The sequence below is a fragment of the Lycorma delicatula genome, chromosome 2, assembly GCF_047948215.1.
Source record: "Lycorma delicatula isolate Av1 chromosome 2, ASM4794821v1, whole genome shotgun sequence".
Lineage (NCBI taxonomy): Eukaryota > Metazoa > Arthropoda > Insecta > Hemiptera > Fulgoridae > Lycorma > Lycorma delicatula.
This window is the reverse complement of record NC_134456.1, coordinates 162,698,603-162,712,374: the sequence shown is the minus strand read 5'-3', so window position 1 is coordinate 162,712,374 and position 13,772 is coordinate 162,698,603. Positions and strand designations below refer to the sequence as shown.

The 13,772-nt window shown below is 27.9% G+C and overlaps 2 protein-coding genes across 11 annotated transcripts in view; one reads left to right on the top strand and one right to left on the bottom strand.

Annotated features, from left to right (window-relative positions):
- Nucleotides 1-13,772, top strand: part of LOC142319376 (uncharacterized) — a 226,504-nt gene that overhangs the window by 172,163 nt on the left and 40,569 nt on the right. The gene's annotated exons all lie outside the window — the stretch shown is intronic.
- Nucleotides 1,234-13,772, bottom strand: part of LOC142319812 (cytochrome P450 4C1-like) — a 45,104-nt gene continuing 32,565 nt past the window's right edge. Inside the window, 4 exon segments of the mRNA XM_075357491.1 lie at nucleotides 1,234-1,559; nucleotides 4,998-5,184; nucleotides 7,885-8,054; nucleotides 12,403-12,580. Coding sequence (XP_075213606.1) covers nucleotides 1,234-1,559; nucleotides 4,998-5,184; nucleotides 7,885-8,054; nucleotides 12,403-12,580 — 861 coding nt within the window.

Below are 13,772 nucleotides of genomic sequence, written 5' to 3'. Positions count from 1 at the left end.
CACAAGCTAAACGAGCCTTCAGTAAGAAATATAATTTGTTTACATCAAAAATTAATTTAAATGTCAGGAAATGATTTTTGAAAGTGTATGTTTGGAGTGTCGCTTTATATGGAAGTGAAACTTGGACAATCGGAGTATCTGAGAAGAAAAGATTAGAAGCTTTTGAAATGTGGTGCTATAGGAGAATGTTAAAAATTAGATGGGTGGATAAAGTGACAAATGAAGAGGTATTGCGGCAAATAGATGAAGAAAGAAGCATTTGGAAAAATATAGTTAAAAGAAGAGACAGACTTATAGGCCACATATTAAGGCATCCTGGAATAGTCGCTTTAATTTTGGAAGGACAGGTAGAAGGGAAAAATTGTGTAGGCAGGCCACGTTTGGAGTATGTAAAACAAATTGTTGGGGATGTAGGATGTAGAGGGTATACTGAAATGAAACGACTAGCACTAGATAGGGAATCTTGGAGAGCTGCATCAAACCAGTCAAATGACTGAAGGCAAAAAAAAAAAAAATAAAAAAAAATAACTATTAATATCTGCTTCTGATTGTGAATTATTTTATAGTAATTTTTTATAATCAATATATTTATTTACCTTAACATTATTTCATGTCTGTATTTAAATAATTAATAGACTTAAAACACATTCATTTTTTATCCGATAATTTAATTTTATATTTATAATTTAATTAATATTTATTTGATCTATATAATGGATTTTTGTGTACTGATCAGAACTACAATTTATTTGTACAAGAATATATGTGACAGAGATTTAATAATTTAGTAATATTCAAAATTAACAATATTCACTTGATCAAATTTGTTGTGCCAAATATTTCACTGAACCTTTTTCCCTGAGCTTTCCGCATCTAAACTGAATGGGAAATTGTTGCATTTCCATAAATCCACCAAAGTCCACTTCACTAATAAAAATTTTGTTAAGTTGATCTTCACTGCAGTTGTGGTGTAATGACTACTACATCTTGTTCAGAATTTTAGGAGTTTAAAGCTAGAACCTATCTTGATGGATTTAATATTTTTCATATTTATGGTAATAAAAACAAATAATTTCATTGATTTTCTTTTTTTCAAAAAAATGTTTTATTAAAGTGTAAAAATGAAATAAAATTTTATTACAATAAAATTATGCTTATAGAATAAATAAATAAATAAATAAATACAATGTATAAATTATTATTTAATTATTAAATGTATATACCATAATACGATTATCTTAGATTAAATATCACATTAAATCCTTTCTTAGATTTTAATGTGGTTGTCATTATTACATCAATTTTATCTACGGTACTATGTTCAGGCCCTGGTTGTATATTATATCGTCGCAAAAGTGTAGATAAAACAGTCTTCATTTGTAACATACCATATTTTTGTCCTATACAATTTCTTAAACCTGCTGAAAATGGCATATATGAATATGGATGTCTTGTTCGACAATTTTCTGGAAGAAAATTATCCGGGTTAAATTTACCAGGATCTTTCCAGTGATCTGGATCACGATGTGTTTCATATATAAATATACCTATATCAGTACCTGAAACAACAAGAATGAAACATTACTTGGATTGTTTTTATTAATATGAACACAGTGGTTTTTACCAAATTGTAATACCTTTTTTTTACACCTTTGTACATCTTTAACTAAGAGCTTTCAAAGCTGAAAATTTGAATACTTAACAAAAATATGAATTAGTTATGAATCAAATTAAAATGTAAATAAATAAAAGAAAAAAATATTTTGTCTAGAAATAGAAAATGTGCTCTATAACTAAATTTTAATGTAGCTGTTGAAGTTTCAAGGCCAGAAGAGATATGTAGATTTGATGCATATTTCACCTGCTAATGAATTATAAAATGTGAAACTTACAAAAATCTAAATAATTGAAACCTTTAAAAGCTATATATTTATTTTATGAACAATTGGAAAAAAAAACATTTCCCCAAAAGAATTGATATCCTTTTGATTTTCAACATAGAGAAAGTGGAAAAACAGATTGCAAAAGAAATAATTAAGTAAATGAATATTTAATACGTTTTAATTTTGAATATGGATGAAAGTTCATCCATATACTCCAGCGAGTTCATTCTATTATTTTTATGTTCCTAAATATATATATCCTAAATACAATTATTTGAAGAGAAAAGTTCAAATGCATAAATTCCAACAGTAATAGAAAGGTAGGAATTAATAAAAGTATTTATTGATTTAAATATCCATACATAGGCATGGATCATGTTAGAAGTTTAATAACGTTTTACTGGATAAATCGATTTTGTTAAAATTTGGTTCAGAGATTCGTGTATATGGGGTAATTTTCTGGTATAATTTTGGAAGCAGAAGAACAATTATAGCAAAAAAATAGTTCAATTTGATTTTTATAAGTAGGAGTAAATTTTAAAGGTTCATAGAATTACTTGTATATTATTTTCACTTTATTGGGATCAAAACTCTGGAGATATGCTGCAAGAAGGAAAGTACAGTAATCAGTCAATAAATGGGGATTAGGTTTTTTCTGCTTCTCTTGACATTTCATGACCCAAAAAAAAAAAAAAAATAAAATAAAAAAAAAAAAATGTTGGGGATAATGTATATATGTAAGCGTGTTAACATTTTTGAAGCTCAATAACTTTTAACTGGATAAACTGATTTTGATGAAATTTGGTACAGAGATTAGTGTATATGGGATAATTTGTTGATACAATTTTGGGGACAATATCTGCAGGGGAATAAATACTTTTTTAGGGTCAATTGTATCAAAATTTTGCAAACATAACCCCACTTTATATTAAGCTCAGTAGTGCGTGCTTATCTTACTGTTCTTTAAAAAAATTTGCCCCAAAATTCCTCCTTCCCCAAAATATAAAAAAAGCTATCTTTTTATTTACATTTTTTTAACAACTTCCTAGACATAGTAGTAGTAGTGCAAGTGACCCAAAAAAATACTTTGAGGACAATATTTGAGGCAGGGCAGTCTATAAAATTTTTAAAATATTGATTTCCTGAAATTTAAAATGTTTCTTGATTTGTTTAAACTTTTCATATTATTAAAACTTTAATTAATAAACTTTTAGTAATAATATTACAATAAAATTTCATTGTAATTCACCCCTACCCATAAAAAAGAGATCTTAGGTAACGTAATATTATACAATTAGAAGTTATACTGTTATGTCAAAGTTATAATTGTAACTATGTTTTGATTTATATAATTTGCTGCACAGGGGAATGATAAGCCTAATTTTTTTGTCAATTATCATTTTACTTGATATCTTCAGACTGGATTAATTTATATTTATGAAATTTTGAATGATGATTTCTGAATGTCATTGATGTTATTCAGTTGTGGTAGCAATTGCTCAAGGTAGTGGGGAGATAAAGTAACCATCTGTCTCGTATCAAAGAATTTTACTCAAAGAGTAGAATTATTTTTTTATTTATAATTTTGTACTACCTACTTATCTTATTTACTAATTAATTAATTTACTTACTAGCTTACTTACCTTAATGTTCCATTTAACCATCCTTCTATGAAGTAGTCTATCAAAAGCAAAGACATCAGTAGCCAAAGTTGTGTAATTTTCCTGGCTTTAACAGGAAAATCTCTTTCATGGCTTTTACAAATAAATAACAAGATGCGTAAAATTTTATGGTATTATTTATTGCAAATTAAAATTATTTTTTCTAATATGTTTCAATCTTTTATTAACTTCAGCTCAAGAGAGCCAGTATTTTTTTAAACCGCAACTTTATAATAGTAAACATTAATATTTTATATGATAAGTGTAAAACTGGCAGAATGAATGTATATAATCTATACAAAGTAAGATGAAATACTCAGCATATTTAAACATTGCATTTTTGTAAACTCCAAACGAAACATCCATTATGAACTGAGCAAAAAAATTATTATGACAGTATGGAGAAGTGAGTTAAAGAGACTTTTTTAATAAAATCAATTATACTAAGTCATAATTAATTAAATTTTTTAAATTACTTTATTTGATCATTCATTCATAATGTACCCTACTGAATACTTGTTAATGGAGTTAATGGTCATTCTCGTGCAATTCAATGTATTTTTAAAACTTAGTTTTCTTGTTTACTGTGTATAAATTTATTTCAGTCACATATTTTATTTATAATAGAAAGAAAGATTCATGAAAATCTTAACATTTTTATTCATAAAAGGTTGTATTGCCTTATAATCCCTATTAAAGAATATACTGTTAGATTTCATTATCAAATTCCTCATTCTATAGAAAAATACCATAGAAAGTATAATTCCTCCTTAAAATATTATAGAAAGTAAAAGCTTGTTCTAATGCAGATAATTGTATCAAATTTAACCCTATGGTAATTACAGTAAACTGTTATACAGTATGCTTTTGCATTAATGGTTTGATGTAATGATAATTATGAGACAGCTAGCAAGTAACGTTGGGTGTTTCATTTACATTTCATTCTTAAATGGAAATATTATGTAAATGCTACTTATATGATCAAAATATGAATCAATAAGTTGGAGGCAACAGGATTTTTACTAATAGAAAAGTCATCAGGAGGATGGTTTTTAAATTATAGAATTTTTATTTTATTTTTATTATTTTTTTATTTTTATTTATATATTTTTTGTTCAAATATGAGTCAGGTTTGATTTGTAAGAAGTATTTGTCTGTAAGTAGTTAATGTAAAATATTCTCACTCAAAGAAACTTACATGTTCCTAAGCTAACATGCTTACTTGCTATACACCTGTAAATTACATAAGTTGAGTTACAACTTGTGCAATTATTTTAATAACAATAATTAATCAATTATAAGTTAGTTCAGTTATTATTTGAATATGTATATTTAGTTTATAAAAAGTCAATGCCAGTCCATTTCATTTTTAAAATTCTTAAATAAAACTTAGATTTTATTGTTATTATTATTTTAATATAAATATTCTATGATAAAAAAAAGTAAAATTTACCTTTAGGAACTACAAAATCGCCCACTTTTACGTCCTCTTCTAATTGTCTACCAATAGCTGGTAATGCTGGAAATAATCTCATAGTCTCTTTTATAACCCGTTCTAAATATTCTAATTTATTAAGATCATATAGGCCTGGTTCTGTATACTTATCATTACCAAATATATAATCTAGCTCTTCATGAACCTGTTCAAAAAAGAACAATGAAAAATTAAAAAGTTTTTAATAATTTAGTCATTAATCCTAACTAAATATTTTACTAGATATAGAAGAATTTTATTTAATGGGCAAAGGCTAATACTAATTACGTATTAGCCTTTGCCCATAAAGAATCTTATTGTATAAGATTCTTTTCTCTAAAGAAAAAATTGATTAGAAAAATACTAAATGATTTATTAAGATGTGCGCTGATTGATTAGAAGGCTCTTCAAGAAAGTATATTTTCAAAGAAAAGGTAGAATGATAGAATAGTTGCTAGGACATTATAACATGAAACTATAGATGCATGACAGGGGAGGTAAAACAATAAACTTGTTAGTAAGTTTATCAGTCACATAACTCCATTATTTATTTTAGAGATAACTTAAAAAGTAGATGGTCATAGAGGATTTTTTAACACATTTGTTCCCATGAAAAATCACTGGTTAGGAAAAATAAGAATTATTTATAATATTTCATGTAGGCTGAGAGGGTACATACTGTGTTATTTTTTATTTGACCACTAGAAGAGGATTTGCAGAGAAAATAATGCTTGTATCAGCGTGCCAGAGAATCTTCTTCGGAAATATAGGTAATATTTAGTATTAGGAAAACAAGAAAGAATTTTACATCTTTTTGTACATCATATGATGAAATGTAGTCAGGAAGTATATAATAAACTGATGCTTTTTGTAGAATTCTCCAGGTTTATAGATAGTTAGGGTAGTTAATTAGAAACAGGTTCTGGTGTTAACTTTAATGATCGGGAAGTAATGGATTTTTTATTTATTTTTGTTGTTGCAGATATACGAGGTTTATAAATAAACTAATGAGTATGGTTCAGAAAAAAATTTTTATTTACAGTCCAATTATACATCGACTCTAACACCTTTGAAATAGTTCCCTTGGGAAGCCACGCAATGCTTCAAATGGTTTCCCCATTCTTCACAGCAGTGTTGGAACTCAGAAACTGAAATATCATTCAGATGTTCAGTTACATTTTTTTAATGTTTTCTACTGTTCGAAAATGGTGTCCTTTGGTGTTTTTTTTAAGTCGCAGGGACTCAAGTCAGGTGAATAAGGTGGTTGAGGAACTACAGTAATGTTTTTCTTTGCCAAAAAATTATTAATTGTGAGTGCAGTGTGACAAGGTTCATTGTCGGGATGCAGCATCCAGTTTGGTGGCTGTTCTCATGCAGGCAACTTTTTTCCGCAGTCTTTCAAGAATTTCTCAGTAAACATATTGATTTACAGTCTGTCCTGTAGGCAAAAACTCCTTATGGACAATGTCATTACTGTCAAAGAAACAAATTAGCATGGTTTTGATTTTTGATTTGCTCAGTTTTGCTTTTTTAGGATGTGGGGAGTTTGAAGTGTGCCACTCCTTGCTGTGGCATTTTGTTTCTGGGTCGTACTCAAACATACAAGATTCATCTTTAGTAATAATATTAGTTTTAGAAAATCAGGATTAGTTCAATTCATCCAAAAAGATCACGGCACACTCCCACATTGTTGTTTTTCTGTTCAACATTGAGGTTTTTTGGGACCAATTTTGCACAAACTTTTTTCATGTCCAATTCATTTGTAAAAATTTGATGGACAGTGGTATGGTTCAAATTCAATTGTTCTGCAATTATGCTGACAGTTAATCGCTGGTCTTACCATATCAAGTCAAGATTATCAAGCCATATCATATCAAGATTTGTTCAACATTGTCATCACTTTTTGACATTAATGGTCTTCCAGAGCGTGGATCGTTCGCAACTGATTCCTGGCCATTTGAACACACGTTTTAAACCACGTTGAAAATTGGGCTCATGACAGAGCATCATCTCCATACGCCATTTTCAGTAGCGTTCTCACAGAGTTTAACACAAAACTTGATTGCACAATATTGTATATAATTAATATCACTCATTTTTGTAATGCTCAACAAAAACCTGTTTCACAAAAAGTTTGTTTACTCTCATGTGGTAACAATAGACTAAAAATATTAATACTGAATATAAATCAGCTGTTCATATAATTGTATGTTTACTTTGGCTGCCAAAAAAACTAGTCTCATTACTTTATTTACAGAATTTGTAAGTTGGTAATCTTATTAATATTTTCATTGATCCATTTCTGTTCTTCTTGGCTTAAAGGAATGTTCTTAATGGCTTAAGGGAATGTTTGGTAAGGCTATGGGTTATTTCTATTTTATTTTATTTTTAGTCTACATGTAATGTATGAACAACATAAATATTGCTTGGAAAAAATATTACCTGCAGTATATATGATGGATAAACCTGGTTTTTTTGTACCATTGATTATATTATAATTGTATTATCATTAATCAATTAATTTGTTATTGATAAATAAATCTATGTAGTGCTTTCTGCAACTTATTTTTGTTACATTAATTAAAATTAAAAAAAAAATCATATCTATGAAGTTGTTAAAATTCAACACTAATGATGCCTTTATTTTTTTCTGGAGGTTACACCATAATCAAAACCATAATTTCAAAATAAACATAAAAAATTAAAATGTAAAAGAAAATAGTGTTTCTTTTTATTTAGATGATTTAAAATTGAGCATATTGATCCACAGAAATTATTATTTTTATCACTATAAATGACAAAAGCAGTCTTAATTAAAATAAAATTTCTTAACTGTTTATATTTAAATTATTAAAATAATACATACCAATTCTTGTACATCTGGATGCATGGCGATTAATAAAAGTGCAAAACTCAATTCAGTAGCTGTAGTTTCTTGACCACCAATTATAATAGTCATTGTTTCATCTCGCAATTCATTATCAGTCATTCCATTACCTAACATCAAATATAAGAATGCCAATTTACCACCATCTTCTGTAAACGATAAAGAAAGTTTTACTTAATTACAATCTTTAAAATATCTTTTAATGAAAGGCTTACAATTTATTGTTAAGAAGAATCCTGAATAAATTATCCTGAACATAAGCAGTACCTTGGTCGATTATCTTCTTTGTCTACTTCTTTCCTGATGAAAGATAGTATATATTGTTAAGACCTCAAACATAATAAGATGTAAATTTTGTTTCTACATAATTGTAGATCTCTATTGAGATTATCTATTGGATAAGTTTTTCACAGTTGTTCCAGTGTTTTTCAGTTGTCAGTTTTTGTCTAGTACAAAGAAAGAAAATTCAGTCATAAAAAAAGAGAAAAAAAACCATCTCTCATATAAGATTTTGAAAATTTTATTTACTTGAAGTTTTCTTCGTAAAATTTTATTTTTTGATAAAATGCCTCCTATACAAGAAACATATAAAAAACTTATGCAAGAGAACTAGAAATCTGTTTAAACTTCCTGTAGTTCTTATGGAAAACAGAAATAAACAACAAAATTGCATACAGGCTAATAATACTTTAATTTAAAAAAAAAATTAATTACACTGGTCAACATAAAATTTGGAACCGAACAGGGAGTTCTATATAATAATTTGTATGCTGAATCTGAATATCTATTTTGAAACAAACCATCACGTAACATTCTTAAGTTACAAAACACCTTAAATTTATTTATTCCATTATTCTTGGAACGAACAATACAAATAAGTTAGAATCTCTGTATGTTTGCTCACATCTGATTTATATTGCAATGCATGCTGTAGAACCGTATTTGATACATAACAGTTGAATGCTGTCATTTCATGCCAAGCCAGACATGTATAGAAAAGTCAGAGAGTCAGATAATGAGCAATTCAACATGATGAAATTTTCTTCATGTTGTAGCTCTTGGTATGACTAGATACTTGGTATACTCTTGGTATTCTTTAATTGTGGTAGTGGTTTTATCATACATATATATATATTACAAAGATTGTTTCTAACAATCAACAAAATTGTTTATAAGTAATGCTATAGATGTAGTGAAAGATTTTTATGACAGAACAAATTTTGGTATTATTTTATTGAACATCAAGATTTGTTAAGTTGTGTGTGTGTGTGTGTATGTGTGTTTGTGTTTTATTGCACTCCATGGGAAACAATTTTATGAAGAATTTTGAGTAATTAAGTATTAACAAATTAAAACTTAATTATTTTTATAATTAAGTATTTTTGTAGTATTTCAGTTTACTTTCTTTCATTAAAACATTTTGAATTTTACAATAAATAAAAATCGGTTTTGTAAAAATTCTCCAAATATTTTTTGTTACTTTTGCGGAGAATTCGCCACCAAAAGTTAATAAAAACCACTATCAAATCTGCTGAAAACTGTTTACAGACATTATTTTGACTGTCCCTTGGGAGACCGAGATAAATCCTGGGGTCCACATATAGCATGTATCAAGTGCTACATTAAACTAACACAGTGGTTAAAAGGAAAAAAAGAGCATTTGCGTTTTGGCATACCTATGATTTGGTGACAGCTTACTAACAATTATGATGACTGCTATTTTTGCTTAACAAATAATAAAAGCAGTATTGCATACCCAAATGTTCGTTCAGCTATAAGATCAGTACTTCATGGTGTTGATTTACTGATTCCGATTGCTCCAACTTCTTGGAAAGAAATTTCTGATTTCCCAGAAGGCTCAACCAATGAATCCTCTAGTTCAATAGATATTAATTACATTCCAGAAGAATCAAATACCTAACCTCCCCTCATCACACAAGCAGAACTGAGCGACCTAATTCGTGACTTGTATTTGTTGAAACAACATACAAAATTCCTAGTTCATGTCCTAAAGAATGGAATTTATTAAACAACAAAACTAAAATTTCAGTATATAGAAATCGAAACAAAAATTTACTGAAATACTTTAGAAGAGATAGTTTAATTTGTTCCTGCCATGACGTTAGGGAGATGTCTGAATTGGACATTGAATATGTTGTTCATGATTGGCGTTTGTGCATAGATTCATCAGAAAGAAGCTTACGGGCACTATTATTGCATAGCTTGAATAACTTTTCTTCTATACCGGTAGCACATGCTGCAGGAATGAAAGAAACATAGAGAAGTATGTCAAAAATTTTAAAAGCTACTAAGTATGATGAACATGGCAAATCATTGCTGATCTGAAAGTGATGGGCTTCTTCTTGGTCCCCAGAGCGGCTTTACAAAATATATGTGTGTGGAATAGTTGGGCTACAGATAAACATTATGCAGTTAAAGACTGGCCAAAAAGAAATTAGTTTATCCCAGGAATGGAAAATATTGTCAATATTCCCCTTGTCAAAACAGATTGTATTATTTTACCACCTCTACACATAAAAGTAGGCCTGATGAATTTTGTATAAACATTAGATAAAGATGGAGGTGACTTTAAACATTTAAGTGAGGTTTTTTCACAATTAAGTGAAGCCAGATCAAAAGAGGAAATATTCATCGGGCCACAAATAAGAAAATTAATTCGTGAAAATATATTTGACAACAAACTGAATCCTCAAGAAGTGGCAGCATAGAAATCATTCAAAAATGTTGTTACTGATTTTCTTGAAAACAAAAAATCATGATCAGCTTATAAATGAACTCTTAGTGAACTACAAAAACTTAGGCTGCAGAATGTCATTGAAATTCATTTTTTACATTCTCATTTGGATTTTTTCCTTTAAACTTGTGTGACATCAGCGACGAACAAGGAGAAAGGTTCCACCAAGATATATTGCAGATGGAACGTTATCATGGCAGATGGGATGAATCTATAATGAGTGACTGCTGCTGAATGATAAAAAGAGAAGACTTCACTGAAGACAAATGGAAAATAAGAAAAAAGGAATTAAGATAAACATAAATGCCTGCAAAATAAAAGTAGGAATTTTAATTGTAATTATTATTATTTTTGTATTCTATTATTTAAGAAGTTTCTCAATAATTTAAAAATCTGAGGGTGATGAAAAAAATTGATTTCATTTTAAGATTCAGCATAAAAAATACATTTTAATTCATCTACTTTTATCTCAGTTCCAACTTATTTATTTCTTTTTCTGATGACCTGTGTTGTCTGTGTATATGTAAATTTCATATGTCTGTATGAAATTTTCTCAGTAAATCATTGTCTTTTATCCCAGATTTCTCAAAAACTACTAAAAATATAGTTGTGGGACCTATGTTTTTCTTCTATTTTTTAGGTCAGATTTCCTATAAAATCACTGAATTTATCCCTTAATTTGGGTCCCAAGAATACAATCTGGCTTAATTTTACCAAAGGTGCAGAAATCAGGACGAAATCTTAGCCTCGTTAACAAAGGATTTCTAGACCCATGTTTATATAAATATTCTTCTTTGTTTTCACTAGTAGAAAATGTCCTTATAGTTTGTTACATTGTTCATAAATCACTTTTTCTTTTTCTTTTTTCTGTTTAGCCTTCGAAATCACTGTACGGTATTACTTCAGAGGATGAATGAGGATTATGTAAATGAATTGTAGTCTTGTACAGTCTTAGGCTGATGTGTGGTTAATTGAAACCCAACCACCAAAAAAATACCAGTATCTACAATCTAGTATTCAAATCTATATAAAAGTAATTGCCTTTACTAGGATTTGAACCTAGAAAAGAATTCTCAATTTCGAAATCAGTTGATTGGCGATGATGAGTTCACCACTAGGCAACCCGGTGTAAAATAAATTATACACTATACAGTAAATGTTTGTGCAAATAATATAATTGTTGAGCTTTTTAAATATTAAACATTTAGTTTTAATCAAAAGGTTTTTCTACACAGAACTCTACTTCGATTTTAGATCTGATGTAGCATTATTGTCAGTGTCTATATTTGGTTCTATTACAATAAAAATAGCACATTAATCACTCTTGTGTTGATTTTAAATTCATATTATCATCTTAGAATCCATGATATCAACACTTTATTTCTAATTTCACAGGTAAGAGCTTACAGTAGGTCTAGATTTACACTGTGTTGTTGATGTCATTTCTAAGAAATCTCATCAATTAATAATTTTGTGAAAATTTGCTAATAATGTTGCCATAGTATAAGTTTACAATTTATATATTGTCAAAATATTATCTAATCTTCATCCTGGAAAAATTGAAAATTATAAATAATTGAAACTGATTGTTCATACAATAAAATGTACTCCCATCATGCAATGTCAATTTTCCAGTAACATTTAAAAATTTAAAATTCCAGATCAGTTTTTAACAAAGGTTTTTCAATTTTACTTCTGACAATTTTAGATAATAAAATTATGAAGGAGAAACCATTACTTACCTAATTTTTTATAATACTCATCCTTGCTCATTTCCCATTCTTCATGTTTTTCTTTTATAACTTTTTCTGTGAACTGTAGAGTCGATTTAACTGCTTCATCATGAACTTTTTTTATATTACTTAGTGAAAATAATATTGGTATTTGTAACCATATTTGTACCATTCTTTGTTGCCAAACCTTAAACAAAAAAGTTTTTAAAATCTATTTCTTTAACATTATTACTAAGAGTAGATGACACAAGGGAGACATTAAAAGTAGATTAGCGAAAGAAAGATCCTCCAAGAAAAATAGACGTTTTACTAGTATTAAATTTAGATTTAGAATTTCTTAAAAATATTTTTTAAGTGTATCCTTTATGGTAGTAGAACATGGATGATAATTAATTTAGAAATGAAAAGAATAGATAGGTGGTTTCTGAAGTATGGGTTACAAGCGTACAAGAAAAATTAGATTGGTTGATCAGGAATAATTTCTCTATAACCCAGTAGGCTATTGTCATTAATACACCACTTTCAGGTTATCAAATATTTTTAAATTGAATAGTTTTTTATTACTTCTATGTATATTATTTATTAGATTTTACAATTACACTTAATGAAAAAAACTTAATATTCTTTAAAAGAAGTAAAGTACTTCTTGATGCTTGTAATTTGTGAAACTGTCAAATAGCTGAAATGATATGTGAATATTCTAAATATCAGCAGAATAAATTTGTTTATATATTGGTAGCTCAATATTCTATATTGTTGTGTCATATTCATTCTTAAACCTAATTTCAGAGAAAATGAAGTGATTGTATTAACATATTTTAATTATAAAGAGAACCTATGTAATAACATATCCTGAACTCATTGTGAAAAAAAATTAAATCTTGCTTAGCAAACTACATAGTTATAATTAAATTTATATAAAAATTAAACATTTTTATAAATGGGAATTAAAATTAAAATAAAATTTAAAATTATTATGTTCATAACAGTTGATTGTCAATAGTTAAAATAAGTCAACGTTAAAAGAAAACATCTTGTCAGTAAGATGTTTACAACTGTTATGTATTGATTACATTTATAAAAATTTATATGCACAACTATAAAATTCATAATTTATCAGTAATCCCTGATGATGGAGGAATAATCCGAAAGCGCTTGGATAGTTGATACTCACAATTGTTGGTAAGTGGATTCTCTATTTTTATATAAATTGTATAATACTAACAGTGCCAGATGTTAAGATAATTGGACCTTATAATTAAATGTTTATAAAGATTATAGTTTTTATATTCATCCCCACTAGTGTGATTAAGATTAAATTTACACGCAGAACATTCCAAATCAGGTTGCTCTGGATTGACAAATGTAAATTTCATAAA